Source organism: Centruroides sculpturatus, unplaced genomic scaffold, assembly GCF_000671375.1.
Source record: "Centruroides sculpturatus isolate CEXI.00-Female unplaced genomic scaffold, Cexi_2.0 scaffold921, whole genome shotgun sequence".
Lineage (NCBI taxonomy): Eukaryota > Metazoa > Arthropoda > Arachnida > Scorpiones > Buthidae > Centruroides > Centruroides sculpturatus.
Window position 1 is genome coordinate 61,846 of NW_019385099.1, and position 24,273 is coordinate 86,118.

Genomic DNA, 24,273 nt, shown 5'->3' on the forward strand with positions numbered 1-24,273 from the left:
GTACACAAAGCTCCGTGCGGTGAACAGTTAGGCAGTCGGAAATCGGCAAGTCGCATGCGCGAGGGCTTCTATTGGCCGGGAATGGCGACCGATATCCGGAAGTACTGCCGGAATAGTCGTAGGTGCCAAGTAAGTGCACCTGATTTAGTCCTGGATAGGATCCCAGCTACACCACTTACTCGGTCCTCAACCCTGTTTCAAGTGGGTAACATAGGCAAGATTGAATCGTTTGATCCCTCGTCATCTAACGGTCATCGATACGCGGTTTGCATAATCAGCTTAGGCATCCGCTTGTCGGAAGTGGAAGGGATGAGATCGCTGTCAGCGATGGTCGCTGGTTCGGTGTTTTTGCAATTCTTTACACGGACGGGTTTTCCCGAACCGATTTGTTACGATCAGGGGACTGATTTCACTGCAGGATTGACGCGTGGAATGACCCGTATGTTAGAAGTAAAGAATGTAGAGATAGATCCGATCAAAGCGATTCCCGATATTGCAAGTAAACACACGGCCGTGAAACGAAAAGAGTATGCAATGCCTTACAAGTTGGAAGCACGGCAAAAGGGATATAACATCGGGGATACGGATCTCGTGGAAAAGTCTTCCCCGGATGACAAATTGAATGTCCGGTGGGAATGGCCCGATATGTTAGGAAAGTGGGGACGTAAAGGAAGCTACCATATAAGGTTTGAAGACGGGAGAACTAAACGGGACCGTACAGGTAGTATCAGGGGATATCGGAAGCGAACTTTCGATGTAGGAATGATATTTTCTTCCGACGGGAAATTCGGTGAACTGGACCAAACTCCGTCCCCGCGACAGCTGCACGATCGCGGACGAGGGGACAGAAAAATACGGGGAATTTCACCGCTTCCCCCGACAGCGGCACGGACCGAGCTGGATGACGTGCCATTGGATTACAACTCGATGTTCGGTAGTAGACCGAAGAAGAAAAACATCTGGACGCTTGCTGGAGGGTGGATCCCGAAACGGTTTACCCCATTCCGGATTGCGCTAGCTTTACGAAAGCGGTTATTAGGCATCGGTTATAAAGGCATCTCTGTGCGTAGATGGGTAAAATTCCCGGATGTTCCGGATGTGTGGGTCAGTCCGACATCGGACGATTTTTGTAAGATTGTTTGGTGTTGTGAAGGGAATCAAACAGGCTTAAGTAAGCTCAGTTTGATCCTCGGCCGTGGAGGTGTCGGGAATAAAAATCGTCTAGCGCGCGGTTTTTCCGCCTTTTTCGTGAACGACCGTTATCGCCATGGAAACGGCGATCAGAACATTTTGAAGACTCGACCGCTGATTGGTTAAGAAACATCGGACGATCGGCGGACGTCTTATACAGCTGATAAATGCTGATTGGTGGAGTTCAATGTAGCTTCAATCCTATAAAAGCAGTGAAGTTCTGGCGGGAAGTTTAGTTTTACTTCGGACATTGGAAGTGAACTCACGCTGACCTTAGCTCGCCTAAGCTGTTTAGGAGATTGTCTCATCTTGTTGTGTTGTTGTAGACTTTGAATTTGTGCGTCGCAAGGTGCTTTTCCGACAGACCTGTAGCAGTGGATGATTACTTCGAACTTTGTTAATATCTAATGTTTGTAATTCTTATATGTGAACTTTAATTGTAACTGTACATACGTTTATTTTCAATATACTTTAAGTTTTTAAATACAATTGACTCAGAAGAAGTATTTTAATTTGACTTGCTAGCTGTCAAAATATATAATGATAATACGGTTTACAATGAAAATGGCAGAAAAAATACGACTAATCCATCTAGTGGTAAAAAAAAAACAAAATTACTTTCCAAACAATCCAATAATAGATTCATCGCAACAAATACAATAAGAGGATTAAATATACTGATCAGATAATATGCATACTGCATTGTATATACTCTGTGCATTAATAAATTAAAAAAGTTTGTTTACTGTTAGCATCGGTAAGTAATCGTTATAGCATTTCATGTTGAAAAAATGACTTATGTGAAAATGTTTTGTTTTGCATGTTTCCATTTTTTTTTAAAACTTACATTATGATTGGTTCTGGTTCATATTATAATAAATAAGAGTGAAATAAATCCTCAAAATATGATGAATGAAGTATTCTTTGGAAATATCATTCTGATTTTACTTCAACAATGTTGAATACTCCAATTCATCATCCAGATTGTTTAATCTTATATTTAAAATTATATCATAAGTAACACGAAATTATTTATATTAAAAAAATATAACTTCATTATTTTAATTAAAACATAAATAAATATAATTAAGTTTGTGTGTCATTGTGATGAACATTTTATATCTATAATATATGCAGAGAATGTGATAGTGCATCCTATCTTAAAAATATGAATATACATCATTATGTAATAATTATTAAATGAAATTTAAACAATTATTATTTAAAAATAAAAAATACATCTTTGAGAAATGTCTATTATACAATTGCAGTCAATATGTTAATAAACTCATTTTGGAAACTCATTATAGGGCTCAATTTGAAAAAATTATAGACCTATAAATTCCCATTGCCATCTGTCTGTCCTTCCTTAATCTTGATAACAATGTTAGATAGATAAAAGTCAAGACCAGATATGGAAAGCTTAGGGACAGGAGGCTCCAATTAACTACAGTGGTACCTCAGGATACAAAATTAATCCGTTCCGAAACTGAGATCGTATCATGAAAATGTTGTAAGGTGAATCATTTTTCCCCATACGATTACACGTAAAACCAAATAATTCGTTCCAACATGAAAAACACACTCAAATTAAAGCTAAGTAGTACATTTAAAAAAAAACCCTTTAGTAAGGAATACACTGAAAAATGCATTTTGTAGTTGTAAATGTATAAATAACCATAATAGAATAATAATTGATAAAAAAAAAAAATGTAGTTTTATTTGCACTTTACCTTTGAGGATAGATAACGTGGAGGTGCAAACTGGTGGCGGAAGAGAGGGAGAAGGGAAATGATACTAAAACTTAACTTACATAACATAATGTAACAGTAACTTAAAAATAACTTAAAAAATATTTTTAAAACATTATTGTTGTTTTATATATTTATAGTTTTTAAAAATTTTTATTTACTGATTTTTGTTTTCTTTCCTTCACTTCCACCAGCACTTTTACTGGATAGAGTCGCTTGGTAAAATATCTATCCAAAGAGGTTTGGCTTTGCCTACTTTTTAAAATGTTTCTAAAATGACTTAGGCAAATGTCATTACTCTGAGCAGCAATACGGCCAGTGTGAACCTTTTCGGGATGTTTCTTTTCAATAAAATCAGTCACTTTCTGATAATACCTCAGGATTTCCTTTATTGAGAAAGATCCATGACGAAGCAAACACTCGGACTGAGACCGATGAACAGTAGTGAATAAAAAATGGCGCTGCGAACTAATGTAATGTCATATGGTGAGTTTTTGTTCGTATCGTGGAGCAAAAATATATTCGAATTTCGTGTCGTATCCTGAAAATTTCGTATGCTGGGACGTTCGTATCCTGAAGTACCACTGTATATATGAACTTACAGTATAGACCAGAAGTCACATGATTTCAATTAACAAATTTTCCACAGAATGGAGTTACACAGATGACTGGCATGACTGTTATCAAGAAAAGCATGATGTACAGGAGCAAGACACTAATAATTTGAGATCCAGATCATATATTTTAAATTAAATAAATTAAAAATATGGTTAAAAATTGCAGCATGACATTGTGATGTCATCACAATAATTTTTGCTCCTTCTAAATTAATTTAATAATAAAGTCTTTAAAATTTCATAATACTAACTTATTAAATTATTTATTGCATATTTTATTAAAATAAGTTATTTAAATATAAACAAATAAATTTCTTACTCTATTGAATACCCATATTTCACCATTAGCAGTTGGTTTGGGAACCCCATGTCCATTATAATGAAACAAGACTCTTTCATCCTAAAAAATAAATATATAAATAAATTATAAATTTGTTACTATATTTATAAAATAAATAAAATACTATACAATATTTTAATTATTTACAATACAGTAATACCCCGAACTTATGCGATAGGTGGAACCGAGTGATAACCGCCTAAGTCGAATTCGCATAATTCAGGGTAAAATTTCGCATATAAATACATACAAATTATTTTTAATTGCAGCCAGAGACTAAAAAAAAAACAATAATTTAGAAAAAAATGTTTAATAAAATCTTAGATAATACATATGTATAACAAATTATATTATTAAAATTGTAAACCGAAGTTATTTTGACGTAGAAGGCTTCATAAAATCTAACAAATTCGTCTGATGGCTCAAAAATTTTTTCCCCCGCAAAATTTCCTTGTAGCATGTTAATAATTTTTTTTTATTTCTCGTTTTGTAGAAGAAATGCACTCTTCGTTGGAGTCTATATTTTCAAAAATTTGTAACCCCTTTTCAATTGAACCGAGATCTTCTGTCAAGTTTCCAACTGTCATTCGATTTTCTGATTGTACTGGGTCTAAAGAATCAAGTTCTTCAACGTCTTCCTCTTACTCACGCATTTCTATGAGCTCATCGATTGCCAGCTCCTGATTGTGGGAATACAGCAGATCTTGAACATCATCACTATCTACTTCTAAATTTATTTGCCCGGCAAGATCAACAACTTCTTCAATCACATTACCAATTTCATCAGCCTGAGTTTCAGTGGTGAAAAAAAGGAGAGTTTTTTCCAGATGCCATTTAAAGGTTTTTGTGAAGCTTCATTCCAAGATTGTCCAATGATTCTCACTGCATATAAAACATTGAATTGTTTCCAAAAATCTTTAACAGAGAGCTCATTGTTTGTCACATAGCTTAATGCATATGTGCAAACATTCATCTCATGTAATAAGCTTTGAATGTTTTGATGACTCCCTGATCCATTGGTCAAAGCAAGCTGGTTGTATTTGGTGGCAAAAATACAACTTTCACACGTGGGTCAAAATTAGTTAAAGTTGTAGGGGATGACCTGGTGTGTTGTCAATTATTAGCATCACTTTAAATGGAATTTGTTTAGATTGGCAATAAAGTTCAACTTCAAATATGAAGTGATGACCAAACCAGTCCTCAAGAAGGAAAACTGCCACCCAAGCTTTACGATTAGACTTCCAAATCACAGGCAAGCCAGCTTTAGATTTATTTTTCAATACTCTTGGATTTTCCGAGCAATAAACTAAGAGAGGTTTTAACTTCAATCACCAGCTACATTCATGCCAACCATCACTGTCANGTATAACAAATTATATTATTAAAATTGTAAACCGAAGTTATTTTGACGTAGAAGGCTTCATAAAATCTAACAAATTCGTCTGATGGCTCAAAAATTTTTTCCCCCGCAAAATTTCCTTGTAGCATGTTAATAATTTTTTTTTATTTCTCGTTTTGTAGAAGAAATGCACTCTTCGTTGGAGTCTATATTTTCAAAAATTTGTAACCCCTTTTCAATTGAACCGAGATCTTCTGTCAAGTTTCCAACTGTCATTCGATTTTCTGATTGTACTGGGTCTAAAGAATCAAGTTCTTCAACGTCTTCCTCTTACTCACGCATTTCTATGAGCTCATCGATTGCCAGCTCCTGATTGTGGGAATACAGCAGATCTTGAACATCATCACTATCTACTTCTAAATTTATTTGCCCGGCAAGATCAACAACTTCTTCAATCACATTACCAATTTCATCAGCCTGAGTTTCAGTGGTGAAAAAAAGGAGAGTTTTTTCCAGATGCCATTTAAAGGTTTTTGTGAAGCTTCATTCCAAGATTGTCCAATGATTCTCACTGCATATAAAACATTGAATTGTTTCCAAAAATCTTTAACAGAGAGCTCATTGTTTGTCACATAGCTTAATGCATATGTGCAAACATTCATCTCATGTAATAAGCTTTGAATGTTTTGATGACTCCCTGATCCATTGGTCAAAGCAAGCTGGTTGTATTTGGTGGCAAAAATACAACTTTCACACGTGGGTCAAAATTAGTTAAAGTTGTAGGGGATGACCTGGTGTGTTGTCAATTATTAGCATCACTTTAAATGGAATTTGTTTAGATTGGCAATAAAGTTCAACTTCAAATATGAAGTGATGACCAAACCAGTCCTCAAGAAGGAAAACTGCCACCCAAGCTTTACGATTAGACTTCCAAATCACAGGCAAGCCAGCTTTAGATTTATTTTTCAATACTCTTGGATTTTCCGAGCAATAAACTAAGAGAGGTTTTAACTTCAATCACCAGCTACATTCATGCCAACCATCACTGTCAATCGATCTTTGGCAGCCTTAAAACCTGGAAAGGTTTCCTCTTCACGCACAATAAAAGTTCTTTCAGGCATCTTCTTCCAGAACAGGCCAGTCTTATTTACGTTGAATATGGTTTGGTTGGTATAGCCACCTTCATCTATCATAGCTTTGAATTTCTCTGGATAGTAAGACACAGCCTGTTTATCAGCACTTGCTGCCTCTCCACTTTCTACAATGTTATGCCAATTACAGCAACTTTTGAATCGGCTGAACCAACCATTACTAGCTTTAAAGTCTTCATCTTTAGCCACCTTTCCAGCATCCTCTTTCAATCTCTCAAAAATCAGCTTAGCTTGAGAGCACACTGTGTTCTGATCAACAGGACAATTTTTCACATTTACTTGATTATCACATTATAATTTTAACATTGTTTCCATCTCAGTTATATTACCATGACATTTATGAATGATGCTTGAATCTAATGAATGAGCATTTTTCACAGCTTCAAAAATTTTTTCTTTACCTTTTATAATTGTTCTGACCATCAATTCCGGTAGATCAAACTTCTTTGCCAATTCACAAATTTTCATTTTTGTATCGAAGTCTTTAATAATGTTAACTTTACATTCCAAAGATAAAGTTTTTCTTTTCTTGTTTGTTGCAGAAGAATCAGTTCTACTTGTTTGGATGACATAATAGTCTCTCAAGTCTCCGTAGATATAACAAACACAGAAATAAATAACACAAAATAAATTGTAGCTATGCGTCGATTCCGCACAAGTAAGCTGAACAATAGGGTGAGGGGAGTGAGTAATCAAGAGTTGCATGGCGCTCAAACAAAAGACAAATTGACGAGGTTTGAAAATCGCATAACTCCGGGTTTGCGTAAGTCAGGGTAGCGTAAGTTGAGGTATTACTGTATTCTATTTTAAAATAGTCAAGTTTAATTAATGAAATCAGATTTTTAGCAGTTTTTATTAAATATCAAAAATAATGAATACAAAATTAGTAGAGTTTTTCAGATTCTTATATATAAAAACTTTAATATTTTTAGATATTTTATATAGCAAAACTTAATATCTTTTAACAAATGTCATTTTTACACATATTGCATTTTTTAATGATATATAAACAATACACTTACCATTACTAAACAATTTAATACACAGTGAGTGATTGGTTAATGAACAATTTGGATAACAAACACCTTCGTGAAAGATTTTATGTTTGGATAACAAACACCTCACAGAACAAACACAAGAAGAAATGACGTAAAATAATGAATACCAATTGGTCTTCCCTTGTCTTCAGGTAACAATTCAAAACTTTTCAGAGTGCAGGAGACGTCGACATTGACGCTCAACCCAGTATATACTGATCAGATAGTATTCTTCCGAACTTTGAAACTCTCCCTTGTAATTCCAGCCTTTTATTTTTCTGACAGAAACAATTTTTTTTATAGTATTCATGAGACTGTCAGACGGGCACTCATTAAGTGTTACATCAGTTTTTATTTTCGAAAGGTGAGAGTATAATAGCAAAGGTAGAGAGTGGGCAGAAGATGTCTGATGTTGCTGGGCAGTATGACTTAAACAGGTCTACAGTAGGCCACAGTTCAATCTTATCTAAGAAAGAAATTCCATAATCAAGAAGACTCAAGCAGCTTAAGGAGTAACAAAAATTACATCTGAGAAATAAAGAACATTAAAGAGCTCATAATGGAACCTGAAACTGATCTGATGACAGAAGAATGCCAAGAACTCTTGAATGAAGACTAAGAAACTCGGTGAAATATGTTTTCTTCTGAAAAAGAGGATTAATGCCGATATCTGTTATTAAACATCTTTTGAAGAAGTGGGAGGATGTCAGAAGAACGGTCTTAGAATGGCATCCAAACCAGGTTGTGACTTGGGGATTTCTACAATTGCAATGCTATTAATTACTTACAAAAAATTCTGAAGAAGAGAGAAAAGCAATCAACATTAGACAGATTCTTTAACATCCACAAACAGAAAAAACATGACTAATAAAAACGCAAGACTGTGTACGTACGTATTTTTATTATTACATATAAATAAATGTAGTAAGAAAGTTTATATTTTTTATTTTTGGGGGTCTCCAGAACGAATTAATTAAATTTCCATTAAAACCTATGGTAAATCGATAATCAGTTAACGAACAATTCGGATAGCGAACAAAATCTTGGAACGGATTATGTTCATTAACTGATCACTCACTGTATATTATTTTTGTAAATAACACAAGTTGTATCTATTTTATGCCTGTTTTCAAACTATCAGTAAAAATTTGGAAACAGTTCTTGTAAACCTTGTAAATCTTGGATCTGGATATTGGATTCAAGGGCTGGGTGGTCTATTAGTTTTAAGATTCCTTTTGTGTCAAGACCAAAAGTGTTTAATGCACTTGATGAAGGTGTTTAATGAGGCTGTAGTAACAGTAAAGTCCAACAGTTGTTTTTCCAAAAAGTATTTTTTTTTGGAAATGTGATCATTGAAATCAACATTTTTGCAGACAATGGTTTATATTATGCCATTGACTATGCTTAATTGTTAAAACCAAGTTAATAGGCAGTATGGCTAGAAATGCATTAGTTGGTGCAATATGGTAAGATTTATAAATATGAAAAGCCACTAAACTTATAATGAATTTTCCTAATTGAGTTACCCCAGATGGCAGCACCATATACAATCACTATTGCAGTACAAATAATTCTGGTAACTCTTGGTGAAAGTCCTCAATTATTATGGGCAACTGAGACCAGTGCAATGATGGTTTTATGTACTTTCTGTTTCACAAAATATGTTTAGTCATTCCACAACAATTTATTGTCTATAAAATGCCAACTAGTTAATTTTTGTGATTTTTTTAATCTTGTTTCTAGTCATAGATAGAAAGTTTTCTGTAGATGGATTGATTTTTACAAGAAATAATGCAGAACATTTATGTAATTTAACAGTTTTTATATGTCTTAGCTCAATCAGAAGTGTACAAAAGATCTTATGTACAAAATCTCATACATAACATAACATTACAGAAGGTCTTCAGTGTTTTGAGCAGTAATAAAACAAAGTTTTATCTGCAAAGCCTTATATAAAACAATACAATGGTAGATTATCATTGATATTGAGTAAGTTGTCATATAAAATGTTCTTAAATCCTCGGCTGAGCAAGAGTCCTGAGGACATCCTCTACATGCTTACCAAATGTGATATGATATATATTTTTTTTCAAAAATCTTTCACTCCAATTAATATATTAAAAAATTTGAATTATGAATGTAATTTTTAATATTTTTAAATTTATGAAATACAATTCATTTATAATTCATAAATCGATAATCAAAGAACTGTTATATGAAATTATGATTTTAATCATTACTTTAATTCTAAAGCAAACAGCATGTTAGAATTAGCTATTCAGCTAATTTATGTTTTTAGCCTCGAGCTAGAAAGATGTCATAACAGAGAGTAAAAAGATTAATATTACAATTTACAAAAATATTTTATGAAAATTATTACAATTTACAAAAAATTATGTATTTATTTTGGAATAAACTGCAAATAAATGAATAATAATCTGTTTTTTAATATTTACAATGACTAAATAAATTTTAAAATTAATATTCTCATCTATTTAAAAGTAATTTTAAACTTATTCAAATGTTATGATTTACAATATGTTTAATATTAAATATTTTGGGTTATTTGAATTTAGCAGTGTTTTATGAATGAATTAATCAATAAGATTTATTCAAAAAAATTATATATATAAAATTAATAATCTGTGTCATCTTCAAAATAAACAAATTTATTTTAATCTATGCCATTTATATAGCATATTTCATTCATTTATTTATTTAAAATTATTAAGTTCATTTCAAAATAATAAGAAATACTATTATAAAGATTTTACTAAAAACATATTTTTACAAATTTATTTTTAACATTAACAAATTTATTTATTTATTTTTAACATTCAACAATAAATCATTCGGGATTCTGAATCAATAAACTTACAGAATTGAATGATATTTTGAAATTAAAAAATGCAATTTTTCTATAACAAATGAATTACACATACCAATAATTTGAATTTCAGATTTTGGTCTCAAACAAGTTCAATGAAGAGAACTTTTGAATCAGAGTCCATTTAGAATGTTTGAGAAATCCTAAGATGGTACAGAAATTATAAAGAATTTGTTATTTAGGTTTATTTTGTAATGAGTCACAAAGCAAGCCTAGATAACATGCAAGGAATCAAGTCCGAGCATTATTTTTAGTTACTTTTATTTTGCTTTTTATTCTATTTTTGTTTGAGGCTTATGTTTTGTTAGGATGAAGGTTTCCTCACCACTCACCTTAGAAATTTAAAACAGAAGAAAGAAAAACCAACTCACCAATGAGAAGAAGCATCACAGAAAAAAAAACTCGTGCACACTTGCATTCCTGAGCAGAAAAAAAGTAAGTCTGCACCAAGAAGAGGGGGGAGACCACACAACTCAGGAACTTGCTAAACCTTAACGAGTAAAACATCCTGCAATATTGTCAGAAAGAATAATGTAAAAGGTTAGTGAGTACTGTCGGGAAATAGGCTGCCAGGCAAAAAGGAAAAGTTCAATGTTACAGAGAAGTATGTAAATGAGGGAAGTGGTCTCAATCAGAATTGTGACGTCACCTCATAGTATAAAGCCCGTACCTCAAGTGAAGATAAGCGAGGTGAGCTTCTGTTAGCAACGAGTGTGGTGAGCTTTGTAGCAGCGAACGAGAGAGGTGTCCGATAGCAATAAAGTTGTTCCAAGGCATTTTGAAGTTATTCAATTTGTGGATCAAAGATTGGAGAAAGTCTTGAGAGTTGAGGAAAAAGGTTCCTAGTATATTGAGATGATGGTTAGGACCTTAGTTCATAAGACTTGTTGTACATAAGTTAAGTCTTTGAAAATTTTGTCAAATTCCAAAGGGGAATAGATTTAAATTAGCAAATAGATTGATTTGAGTTTTGTTGGGTTGATTCTTATTGTCAATTTTCTTTGAATAAATTGTTGTTAAATTTTGTACAGTTATTACTACAATTATTATTAAATATTGGATTGTTTTTGACTAATTTTGTGATTATTTCTTTTGGTGCATGCTTAAAGTCTAGGCCTGGCACATTAACGCAAATTTGCGTTAAAGTACCCGTTAGGTAATGGCTATTTCCGGCACACAGTTTGTGTCGATAATCGTTGTAAAAGACGTAAAAATAACTTAGTACTTTACAAACAAATCCTGGATAGTAGTGGACTTATATTAGTATTCAAATCCATGTTGTGTAGAATAATTCAATCCCAAGAATTAGGAACATTTATAGGGTATACTCTATCAACAAAGCTAGATTTACAGAGTTCAAAGCAGATCATCAATTTTGGAGAAGTTAAAAAGCTCTATTTAGGCTTAGTTTTGAGGCTAAAAGACAAAGAAAGTCATATTTCAGCCATCTTAATTGAAATATGACTTGTTATGACAAGTAAGTAATTAGAGTTTCTAATAAAAGACTAATCAAGGAAACAGCATTCTGAATGTAAAATTATTGTGCTTCCTAACTTTCCATCCAGAAATTATTACTTCCTTGGTTCTGTTTGAATTATTACTTACAGCTGTTAACAACTAGATTGTACATAAACTGTGCAATAAACTCTTGCTTTGTTGTTCTTATACCTTAATTATTCCAATCTAACAGAAATGGGAATTTTGCAAAACTGAGGAAAACCACAAAAAGATGAAGATTTTAATTCTATTATTAATAATGTTAGCTGACAGTAGTGGACTGGCCACTGGAAAAAGAAATTTTCCAGAGGGCAATATGATTGGAGGCCTATATTTATATACATTATATATTACTTAAGAAAACTAAACTAACAGACAAAATACAAGCACTGTCTGTAGTATTAAATTTTTAAAAAAAATCTTATTTTAATCCAGGTTGTCTCATACAGAATCCAACTCATAGTAAATCCATCTATTACTTCAAATTTTAAAATCATTGGCCCTTATTTGGATACAGACTACCAAGAAACAGCACATGCAAACTGACATTTCACTTGATACAATGTGCATTTTGTAACTTCTAATTTTAAAATAACTGATCACACTTTTGGCTGTAGGCCACCATGATCTTTTTTTTATTGTTTCTACCCTGTGGGTGCTAAGAGCCTTTGTTTTCAAGCCCATCATAGGTTCAGTAAATTTCACAATGAGGGCTGCTAAGTGATGAAGGATGGGGCCCAGCATATCCAAGACAGACTACACTTGGAAAAAAATGTGCATACTAGTGGCTGAGTGTATAAAACCATTGATCACTTATTGCAATTGTGGGCTGCATAGAAAACTGCATGCAGCCAGCCCACAGGTTTTCTTCATGTAATACCTAAATAGGAGCCAATTTCTCATAGAAAGCTTTTTCAGGAGGCATTCCCTATTGATTGCCCAAATGTTGCCTTATCCCATTAATCCAATCCTTCAGAAAATTCCTGGGTCATAAACTGTTTTATTATTTGATCAATGAGATATATGTATATATACATATATAATAAAGACATGGACCTATCTTTTTCTTTACATTTAAAATGAACAAGTTTCTGATTTTGGAAAATTAATGTCAAAAATATTTAAACCCTGATCAAAATATATGTTCAACCTAATGTACTGTATATCACAACATTCCATTATCAGCTGGTGGTGCCATGCATTCATTCAAACATTCTAACATCCTAAATGTTCTATTTTTTGAATAATGTTCTATTCATCAATTCTAAAGCTGTACCTGAAGATGACCTTAAAAATAAAGTTGAAAATGTTAATTTTACTAAATTGAATTCTGCTGGAATCTTCTAGTTGTTTGTTTTATTCACTAGTTTTCTTTCCAGTTTTGCTTTATTTGCATTACAATACAAATATAGAAAGTCATAAAACTCTAGATCATATGATTTATATTATGTAACTTAACCTTTCAACAGTGGAATAGTCAGGTATGGTGCTATCCCAAAGTAGTGGAGAATAAACATGGAAAATTTTTAAAGTATTTTTTCATGCATTTTTTCTCATTACAGTTTCAGAAAAAGATTTTGTAAACAGTTATGTCTAGTAAAGAAAAGACTTTTCTTATTGTTACATAATTCATTTTTTAAACACATTTTTTTTTCACAGTAGTTTTTGGCAATACACCCAAAAGAATTTAACTGATATATCTGTCCTTTACCACTGTCACACAATTGCCCTGGACAGATATATCCATCCTTCACTGCTGAGTGGTTAAGATTAAATATTCACTGATGCAATATTATATCAAAATATTTAAAATTTAATTATATAACAAATGTTATGATTCAAAAATTGCTAGAATTTAAAAAAATTTAGTTTTAATTTGTACCAATTTTATTATAATTAATAACATAAAAGTATTCCTATATATATATACACATATATTATACATACTTTGGCATTCTTACGCAAAGAAGTGCATAATTTCTTCACTTCATCAACGGTCGGATCCAAACTTTGTTTATATCGTGCTCTAGGTTGCCAACGTTCATACTGTTTCTGTAAATTATTACCAATTGCTTCTAGTGCTTTTTGGGGTGCAATACCAAGAGGGTCTATATAAATATAAAAATTGTAAAATATTAACTAACAGTATCTGAATTTATTTTATATAGAAATATGCTAAACATGTTAAATTCTCACCAATCCAGCATTCAAGTCTTGCACAAGGTTGTGTTTTAATGATATCTGGAGGGTCGACACCAACATTTAAACAAAGTACTAAAGCTACACTGACTGTTCTCATCTGCAAAAGTTTAATTAAATATGATATAGTGTTAATATATGAAAACAAATAGTGGATGTCACACTATTAAAAAAATCCAGCAATGAGTTGCATAACTTTCTTAGCTATGAGATCTTAAAAAATAAACTTTTATAATTTTAATTACAATATCTATATAAATGGACATGTATGTCCCTATATCTCACTTTTTCGCCAAAACTACACATCTCATGTGAATGGTGTTTGTATGTGGTAGTAGCCCCAAGTCTCCATTCGTGCACCAGGGGGGTTGCGTCTTGACAGCTACAAGGGTGCGAGAGATATGGGGCTGAAAGTGGTTGAAAGTGGCTTCCTATTTCGAATGTTTTGTTCGAATTTAATTCAAATATTGTTTGAATTTGTTCGAACAAATTTGAACATAAAATTCGAATATTGGTTCAATTATAGAACGATTGTAAACATTCCAGAAACGTTGAAAAGAGTTCGTTTGACTTGATGTGAACAGGAGACGTTCAGAAATAGAATCGGGACCAGATGTCTAATTAGTATGGAAACGGGGGACCTAATTCTTGCATTCTGTGAAAACGGGTAAGATTGGCTATAATGTAATTATCTTAATCTTCACTATCGTTACTTTTTGCCCACAAATAAAAACTTAGCAAAGTGGGTCCTTGCAGCTAGATTCTAGATTACTTAGAAAAACAGTCTTTTATTTATATATATATATAAAACTATATTACATACAAATGTACAAACAAATAAAAACCCAGCGAAGCGGGTCCTTGCAGCTAGTAACTTAATAAAATTGTTTGTGGCACCATCTGTTATGAGATTTGGTTGTAAAAAATTTTCTATATTTATAATTATAATGGCAAAAGCTTTATTTTAAGAGTAGGGTTGAATTTTTATAAAAAGTGTAAATGTTAATAATGAATAAAATCTTAAATCCTACCCCTCTCCAGAAACATGTTACCCCCTTTATCTCCCCACCCTCTTGACCTTTCACCACCAAAATTTGGTTGCATGAGTCATGGCACTGCTGGATGTATTCAGAGTCATAGACATAAGACAATCAAATTCAGCCAGTATTTCACTTCTTAACTCAACATGATTCTGGTATATCTCCTGTCTTATTGCAGCCAACGCTTCAGCAATAGACTGGAGACCAATTTCCAGATTCAATGTTGGTGGTAAACGTTGCCTTTCTTGAGTACTTTTCTCAGTATTATTCTCTAGACTAGCGATTGGATCAATTAATGATAAAGGATATTCAAACAAGTGAGAATCCAATGCTGTGACCATACAAAAAAAACAAAACAAAAAGTTTAGTCTTACAATCATTAATAATGACATGACTACTTGATTCAGATTCTGTTGACTGCATTAAATAAACTGAGCTGATTCAAACCGATAAGGGTCAAGAAATCCAAAAGTTGAAGATAGCGACTTACCAAGCTTAAGACAATCATCATTCACAAAGGAAGGAAACTTAAAAAAAATAAATAAATAAAATAAAAAAATTAGAGGTCTAGGAACCTGAATGTCTCTCTCTGAACAATTGGGGTACCACTAGCCTGTGGTTCAGTATAAAAAGTTCTTCAAAGGAATGAATGAATTTGAAAAGTGAATGAAAGATTTCAGAATAATTCAAAAATTGAACAATTATAAATCAGAATACAACACTTATCAAAGAAAAGTAATATACTGTATGCTGAATTAAAATTTTTGAAATCTAATTTAGAACAACTAAATGTCACAGATAAATGGGAACATACACCAGACTTCTAGATACTGTATGTTCACAAAACAATAAATTTTGTATACATTCATGTAAATTTTACTATTATTCTTACATTTCAACTTTGACTATCCTCTGTCTAAACATTAGAACAATGAAAATGAAAAGTGATAAAAATAATTTTTAGATTATTGATCTAGATTTACTAAAGAAATTATTAAAAAGAAAATTACTTTTTGCAAGAAATTTCAATTAAGATTAGAAATTCTTCATATATAAATTAATTTCAATAAGTCAAAAATATCAAATCTGCAATTTTCTATAAACTTGAAATAAGCTGGTTTTTGATGTGGAAATTGTGTTGATATTACCTTTGATTATTGTTTTTGATTATGGCTTATTTTTGTTTGTTTTGTTTGTTTTACTAAACTTATCAAATAAAAGATACTTGTTACTTTGATTCATCACTAAATAGTTAAAATGTACTTTTTTGTTGATTCCTTCCTAACAATTATTGTTCCTTTTAGGAAATCAAAATGTTTTTCTTTTACCATGTTTGCTGCCAGTTGACATAATTCTGAGTCATGTCACAAATGATACAAATCACATCAACTAGTCACACCAATCAGTGAACTTGTTAAAGATTTTTGAAAGTATTTTTAGCTTCCATCTTCAGAAATTTTCACTGAATTAAAACTAGTAAAACAACCAAACACTCTTTGAACATTTAAACTTCACTGTCTACACCAATAACAAATCATTCAAATTTGTAATTAATGTATATAGCAATTTCTCAAATTTATAGGAATCATGATAATATTGTTCTTAGTTGCCAGGTCTGAAGAGAATCAGTGCCCAAAGGCTTTCAGCCAGACTTGTGTATGATGCATATGTCATACTCTTGGGAAAGCAGGACCCACATGCAAGCCAGTTAGATGGATCCCATAAATTGGCAAGCAAATTGTCAGAATGAATAATGCTGTCCATACAGATAAAGCCAGAACTTTTTAATGGCCTAGATAATGGTGAGGCACTCTTCCATTACAGAATAATTGTTTCTGCTTTAGTCAATGTTCAGCTTATGTAGATGACAACAGGACATTCAGCTTGGATCTGAATGAGAATAGTGCTGAATCCATAGTAGCATAGTGTAAGTTTACTACAACTAAAACTTAGTTTTATTCACCCAAATATACTTTTAATATTCAAACCAAAACTAAAATTCAGAAATGTGACACAAAGAAAGTTAGTGCATAGGCAGAAGCATCCATATGCAGTTTGCTCAGTGCATCAAAGTCAAAGTGCCAAGGACTAGTTTCACAAGTCAGTTCTTTATATAGCAGCTGACATCAAATCTTTTACTTCCTTTGTTTTGTTTTTAAATTTATATTTGATACTGATATAAAGTAGTATTAATTACACATTTGACTTATTTTATTTGAATTACAGTTGCTGTCTTTTCTTATAAAGTTCATATATTTTTAAAATTTGTTAGAAACTGTAAAATCATCTCTTTGTAAATGACAGCTATAATATTAATAAATTACCTAATAATTTGATACTAGAGGGAGATATTAGGCATCATCTCTTAATAAATTTAATAATTATAATTTTAATTAAAAGCAACTGTTTAAGCATAGTAAGCATGGTAAGCAGGAGTTGTGAGTTCAAGTCCCACGCCAAGCTGATTTTTTTATTCTAGTAAATCTAAATTCTTTAATTAAAATTACAATTATTAAATTTATTAAGAGATGGCACCTAATGCCTCCCTCTAGTATCAAATTGTTTGGTAATTTATTAATATTATAGCCATTATTTAGCCCAATAGCATATGACAATGGTTGGCTTTGGTGTTATATTGTATTGGGTTTTAGTAGAGTCGTTTCTTTGTAAATGATGATAAATAATACTTGAGAGTGAGAATGTGAGCTTTACAATTGTTACTGTAGTTGTCAATCTATAAATATTCTGTGATACATTCATTTGCCAAATAGATTTAATGGAAATTCTTTGAAATTTTTCTTTAGCAATTAAATAAATATAAAAATAATGGAAATAAATGTAAAATAATTACAAAAGAAAAAATAGTTTTATTGTAACCATAAATATTGTATTGATATCATCATAGCCACATAATAATAAATATATTAAACAGTTTTAAAATCAATATTTAAAATAAATCCATTTTTAATTAAAATAATTGTGTGAAATTACTTTTCTGAAAACAATTTTTATAAGATATTTTCAATGTAAACAAAAACCTGATTTAAATCTCACTATTATGGGTTGGGTTATAATATTAATTAATTCAGAAATACATCTTAAATTTACAAAACTAAAAAACATATTTTTCAAATTCCAATGTGAACATCCATGTTTCTTCTGACTGACAAGGACTAAGCAGACAAGAATATCATCCAATATACTGTATTTTAATACCACTCTTAATGTAAATGCATTTTGAAATTTAGCCCCTCTTCAGTACAAGCCACAATGATACAATAAAATTAATAAACAATTACATTAACTAATAAACAAAACAATATTTGGGGCTAAAGCCCAAAATGCATTTACATTAAGAGTGATATTAAAATATATTGGATGATATTCTCATCTGTTTAGTCCTTGTCAGTCAGAAGAAATGTGACTGTTCACATCAGAATTTGAAAAATACATTTTTTAGTTTTCTAAATTTACAATGTATTTCTGGATTAATTAAAAACCTGACTAATGAACTTTTTAATAAGTACCTTCTGTATACAAAATTATTATTTTATTCATTTATTCAGCAACATTATAATAAATATCAAACAATAATAGTAAAGAGTAAAATGAAGTATATAATTTTTGAACTTGTGTTTTCCTATCACATGTAAAATGCTTATTAAATTAAATATAGTGTTGATATTTTGTAAATTTGCATTTAATTTAAACATGTACAATGTTTTCTTCTAAATAAGCATTGTTGTTTTATTATAGAATGCTATTTTTATTTCATTTAAAATTATCAAATATATGCTCAAATATTTATTATAGTATATTAAACTAATATTTAAAAAGTTTATTAAGGACTATCTTCCAGTAAAGCAAACTGTATGAAGTCTTGACAACTGAACAGATCATCAAAGAAGTGGATAAGATGAGGCCCAGTTTTTCCTGGAGCTCTCTTGTTATTCTTGTCAGAAAGTTATTTGGAGAGATATGATTTTGCATTTATTATCAAAAGCCAAATGCCATTATGATAGATGATGTTTATCTGCACCCAGGAATTGAAAAAGCTCTGGACTGCCTACAAAAGGCCACGTTCTATTCATTAATGAATCTATATTTCAATTACTGGCAGGTTGAAGTGGATAAACAAGACAACAATATTCTGCTTTTGGATGAATTGAATGACTTTTATGTCTAGAGTTTTGGATTATGCAACAGACTTAGTATAGATGGTGTTTTATACCAACATTGGCCATTCCTTGGAAGACATCTGAAGTGAATAAACTCTTATACTTAAAGCTAAGAAATCAGCAATGCATCTATCATTAAAGCAATGGTGACAGATGTTACAATAACAGCCTTGCCTTCAAGTTCCTACTTTCTGAGATAGGTTCTGGTCAGTAGAAATTGAAGAGTCTGACAAATTTTAAGTTGAAGTAAACTATTCATCAAAATCAGGTTCTTCACTAACATCAATTTTGAATTTCTGCTGACCATTGCATATTGAGAATTGTGAATAATAAGATCATCTGTAATAGAAAGTGCTAGGAGACTGATATCTGTGGAAACAGTCAATACAGAGATGGTTAGCAATGAAGATGATGAGTTGACAGCTTCCAAGCAAACAATCTGATTTCAGTAATTGATAAAAGTGTTGGTCTTCTCCAGAAATTTTAGCTGAGGATTAAGTTGTGACTGCAGTGAGATAGAATGAGAAACTCAATGGGAATGGTGAGAGAGAGAGAGAGATGGCTCTTACTCGGGTGATAAATTGACTGAACACTTCATCACATTTACACTGGAGATGGTCAGTAAAGCTTTAGTAAAAATATTACATAGTTTACATCTCAGTTTGCTGGATATAACAGAGACTGCAGTCCATATCAATAAGTGCTGGGACTTCAACAGTTCCCTAACTATAATGGAGATGAACAACAACAAACAAAAGCAATAATGACAATTGCAAGATTTCAGCTCCCTACCATTAAAGGGTACCCATATTAGTTTTCTGACAGCTGAAGTATGAATTCAGTGGCTCTGAGCAGCAAAGTCAATGATAATCAATGGGTCATCAATACCTGAAATCTCACTTAGCTGATGCTTTATGGTTACCACTGAAGAGTTTTGTATTCATTGAAAGATTCTTCTGGAATTGACAAGTTGCTAGTCTCCAGCATTTCTGAATAACAAGGGAATTGTGAATTAGTCATAATGATGTAGCAAAGAATTAAGGATATCTTGGTGAATTATTTTCACAATACTGTTGTACATGACTGGCTTGACTTTGAAGCAGATGGGTCATTGTTGTTCATCTCAACAATTCAAAATTATTCTTTTAATCACTATATCAGTGTATTTCTATTAATAGGACTTATCATAGGACTTATCATCTGTACAAGATTGCAGACTCACAGTTACACAGATTAAAATTGTTTTATTTTCAATTACCTGTTACCAATTACCAATTACAGGTAATTGAAAATAAAACAATTTTAATCTGTGTAACTGTGAGTCTGCAATCTTGTACACCAGTATGATAAGTCCTATTAATAGAAATACACTGATATAGTGATTAAAAGAATAATTTTGATTAAATTAAGGACATAGATGCATATTAATTATCTCAACAATTCATTTAAATATCATCAAAATTGATAAGAATCTTTTTTGTAACACTGCTACCAGTCAGCAAAACACTTCAGACAGGAATGAAGCAGTGATGACATACTGGTTCATCTATTGGCTCAGGACATTGTAAAACACTACTGGTATAGTGCTAGAGTTCTTATTAAGAAACTTCTCAGATCAGCATCACTAACAAGTAAGTTGGATTGTTCTTCATTAAAACTGGCAATTACATTGGGTAATCTACAGAATTTATAATTTTTCTCATTTGACAGTATCAGTTTATGATTCAATAACAAATCAAGATGAAGGTGGCAGAACTCAGTACTACTGTGGCCAACAAGAAATTGAATAGATTTCAGTAATACCTTTTATCAGATGTTTTAATCTCACTGTCTAGCACAGGGGTCGCCAAAGTGGTCTATATCGACCCCCAGGGGTCGATGCAACATCATTGGGGGGTCGATGCGGCTAGGGGGTCGATTAGGGGGTCGATGTGGCAATGGGTTACAACCTTGTTTTTTTTTCTTATACAGATATCAGAGATCACAACGTATTTTATTTTGCTCATACACTTACACTTATAATAAAACTTTACGGTGGGGGTCAATGTGAGGTTTTGGAAAGTGGTTGGGGGTCGACAGTTAAAAAAGTTTGGCGACCCCTGGTCTAGCACCTGTGTGTCAACTTCTCAACACCAGCCTGTGCTGAACAACTTGCTGTCTTTCTTGGGCTCAGCTCTATAGATATAGCTTGGCATTCTGGCTGACTCTTAGTCATGTTCAAAGGTTCCTCAAAAGCATTTTAAAAAAATAGCTAATTGATAATTTAGTTTCTGTTCATTAACCAAATCCAGAAATGCCTTCCAGGATGACAGACACTGTCAAGCTTATCACTACATTAATTATGAAGTGCAACTTTGATTAAAGACTGATCTAGATGTGAGTGTCATCATTCTTCTCACTACGATGCATTGGTAGACAACAGATCAAACAATGAAAGGTTGCAGATTAGTCAATGTGCCTATGTGGTGACTTGTTTATGGAATGGTTTTGGTCTCTATTGCCATAATAAGCCTTCTATAAAACACAAATCCAGAAACTAATCCTTTCAACATGCCAAAATTTTGTCCAGGTATATGCTTTTCTACCCAGAGCATCACTAAAATGTGTCACAGAAAAGTGACAGGAAGAAGCTCAGACATTACACAAAAAATAAACAGAACAAGCTAAAATAACTGAAACAGAAAAAAGTCAATAATAATTAACTAGTACTAACAACAAAAAATAGGTACAGCTGATTTAGTCAGATGCAAGAGTTCCAATATATAATTATATCATAAGCACATTTATCATTTAAATATTTTTTTAAGCTATGCCATGGCCTCAACCTGAATGTTTAAATGTAACGGTATATTGGAAAGGTTAACTCATAAATTCAGCTAAAGTTGTCTGTTATAACTTTAAGTTTAATTATTAAAGTTTTGATATTTTAATTAATAGCTGCTTCTTTATGTAAGCTAATATAATTATAATTAATTATTTATTTAATAAATATAATTGGTATATACTAAAGTTTTGGCACACTGCCTTGAACTTAAACTTGAAATTGGCTTTAATATATTTAATTGATCATCAATAAAAGATCACTTAAAGTGTAATATTTTGTTGAGTTTGTTAACTATATTAACATTCATAACCTATTGCAATAATAGAATACCATAACATACCTTTCAATTATCCAATGGTTTGATTAGATATGTAATAAATAATTCAAATTCTTTATAAACTGCATTCAAATTTCTCTCTTTTATAAATTACTAAAAGCTTCTCAGAAGCTTTGTATACTTCTATAAAAGTAAAGAAGAATACAAAACATAATTCATAAACTTTAACATTTTCTTATTCAGCAAATTTTTTTATATAGTGCCAATGGTTAGTTATATTAAATGCATATGTCAGCACAAATTTTTAAAACACAATTTTTGATTGGATATAAGCAATGAGAGCAAAATGCCAAAGCGAATAATAGAAACAAATTTGAGCATAGTTCAAGTGTCTAAACATTACAACTAAATCTTATCTCTGCAAAACAGTTTTATATTTGCTAGAACAATTTCTACGTAAAAATAGTTTTTACAGAAACTTGATTCTGCAGTCAATTTGGTAGAAAACACACTGTTTGCAAACTGATGATAGAGAAGATAACCATTACCAAAGTTTATTTGTATCTATACTTTAAATTATATATATATTTTAAAAGTGTTATTATTCAGTTGTCATCTAACTAATTTATAAATNACATATTTGGATCAGCTAACAGACTATTTCCATATTCTGAATTTTGATTAGCTTATAGAAATATATACAATTTTTTTAAAAATTGATAAAACAAAAATAAACAAATACAGTGGTGATAGTTCTTCATATATAAAGTAATTGTTTACAGTTGAAATTTAACAATAAATGAATTAAATTCATAAAATTAACATAGTAAAAATAAATTGATCGTTTTTATATTTCCATTTCTCAATGTAATAAAAGACATTGAATATTGAAATAAGATTTACGTGACTGAAAGGATTTGGACTTCAATTGAAATATTTTAATGATTAATTTCAAAAATTTTCTTTGAGATGTTTAAAACTTACTCTTTCTTTCATCCTCCATGTTTGTGTAACTGGATGACCACCAATAATTTTTTCTGTATGTCTTTTGTGAGAGAATGCAACGGGCAATTGCCAATCAGGCAAGTCAGAAATATCATCTTCAATTTCATATTCTTGTAACATATACGACATTATTTATTATTACATAAAATAGGCATAGAAATCGTACGAATTCCACCGATTTCTTCACTAATATCACTCATCGAAGACGGCCATATATATTTATTCTCCGACACATGTATCTCGAGAACGAAGCATGGTTGATAATCACATGACTATTTTAAACGTTCAAATTCCCTTACGTAATAAATATTTTATTAAATAAATATTTCTGACATAAAATAATAATAAATTTCGAATTAGAAATTTTAAAGTTTATATCAATGAAATTATAATTTAGATTCCAAAGATCATACTGTACTGATTACGAACAATGTTAATTAAAAATGTTTACATAATGAAATAAGATTATTAAATATTAAATAATTAACATCGTGTATTTTTGACAAAATGGTGAAAAATAATATATAGGCTTGTAAATTTTCTAAAACATATTTTAAACTATACGTGTTAAAACAATTTTGGATGTTTGATTCGTAAATTTCGTTCAACATAGACTTGAGAGAAAAATCAGGATATCTTTTAAGATCAATATCGATTATCGTTAAGATACATTTAAAATTTTAAAGTAACATATTTCTGTATTATATTATGTATATGATGCGTATTATCATATCGTATTATATACTAGACATATATTTTTTTAATTCTCTTCGCCTATGGGCTATAAAAGGGACTTTTTAGCAAGCTGATTGTGGGTTAGGCCAGGCTCACAATGGGACAGCCGGGTGATGAAAGACCCGACGTATCCGGACAGATCACCTTCCGAAAAATTTCTGGTGTTTTTCGACTCGCCCGAATTCGAATCACAATCCTCAGAACA

At 31.4% G+C, this 24,273-nt stretch overlaps 1 protein-coding gene across 1 annotated transcript in view; it reads right to left on the reverse strand.

Moving 5' to 3' along the window:
- LOC111634668 (regulatory-associated protein of mTOR-like) overlaps nt 1–23,580 on the reverse strand; it is an 85,051-nt gene extending 61,471 nt beyond the window's left edge. The window contains exons 1-4 of the mRNA XM_023379502.1: nt 23,313–23,580; nt 14,007–14,109; nt 13,758–13,918; nt 3,879–3,959 (exon numbers count right to left, since the gene is read on the reverse strand). Of these exons, the coding sequence (XP_023235270.1) occupies nt 3,879–3,959; nt 13,758–13,918; nt 14,007–14,109; nt 23,313–23,462 (495 nt within the window). The 5' untranslated portion in view covers nt 23,463–23,580. The remainder of the gene's footprint in view (nt 1–3,878; nt 3,960–13,757; nt 13,919–14,006; nt 14,110–23,312) is intronic.
- Between the last annotated feature and the right edge of the window lie 693 nt (nt 23,581–24,273).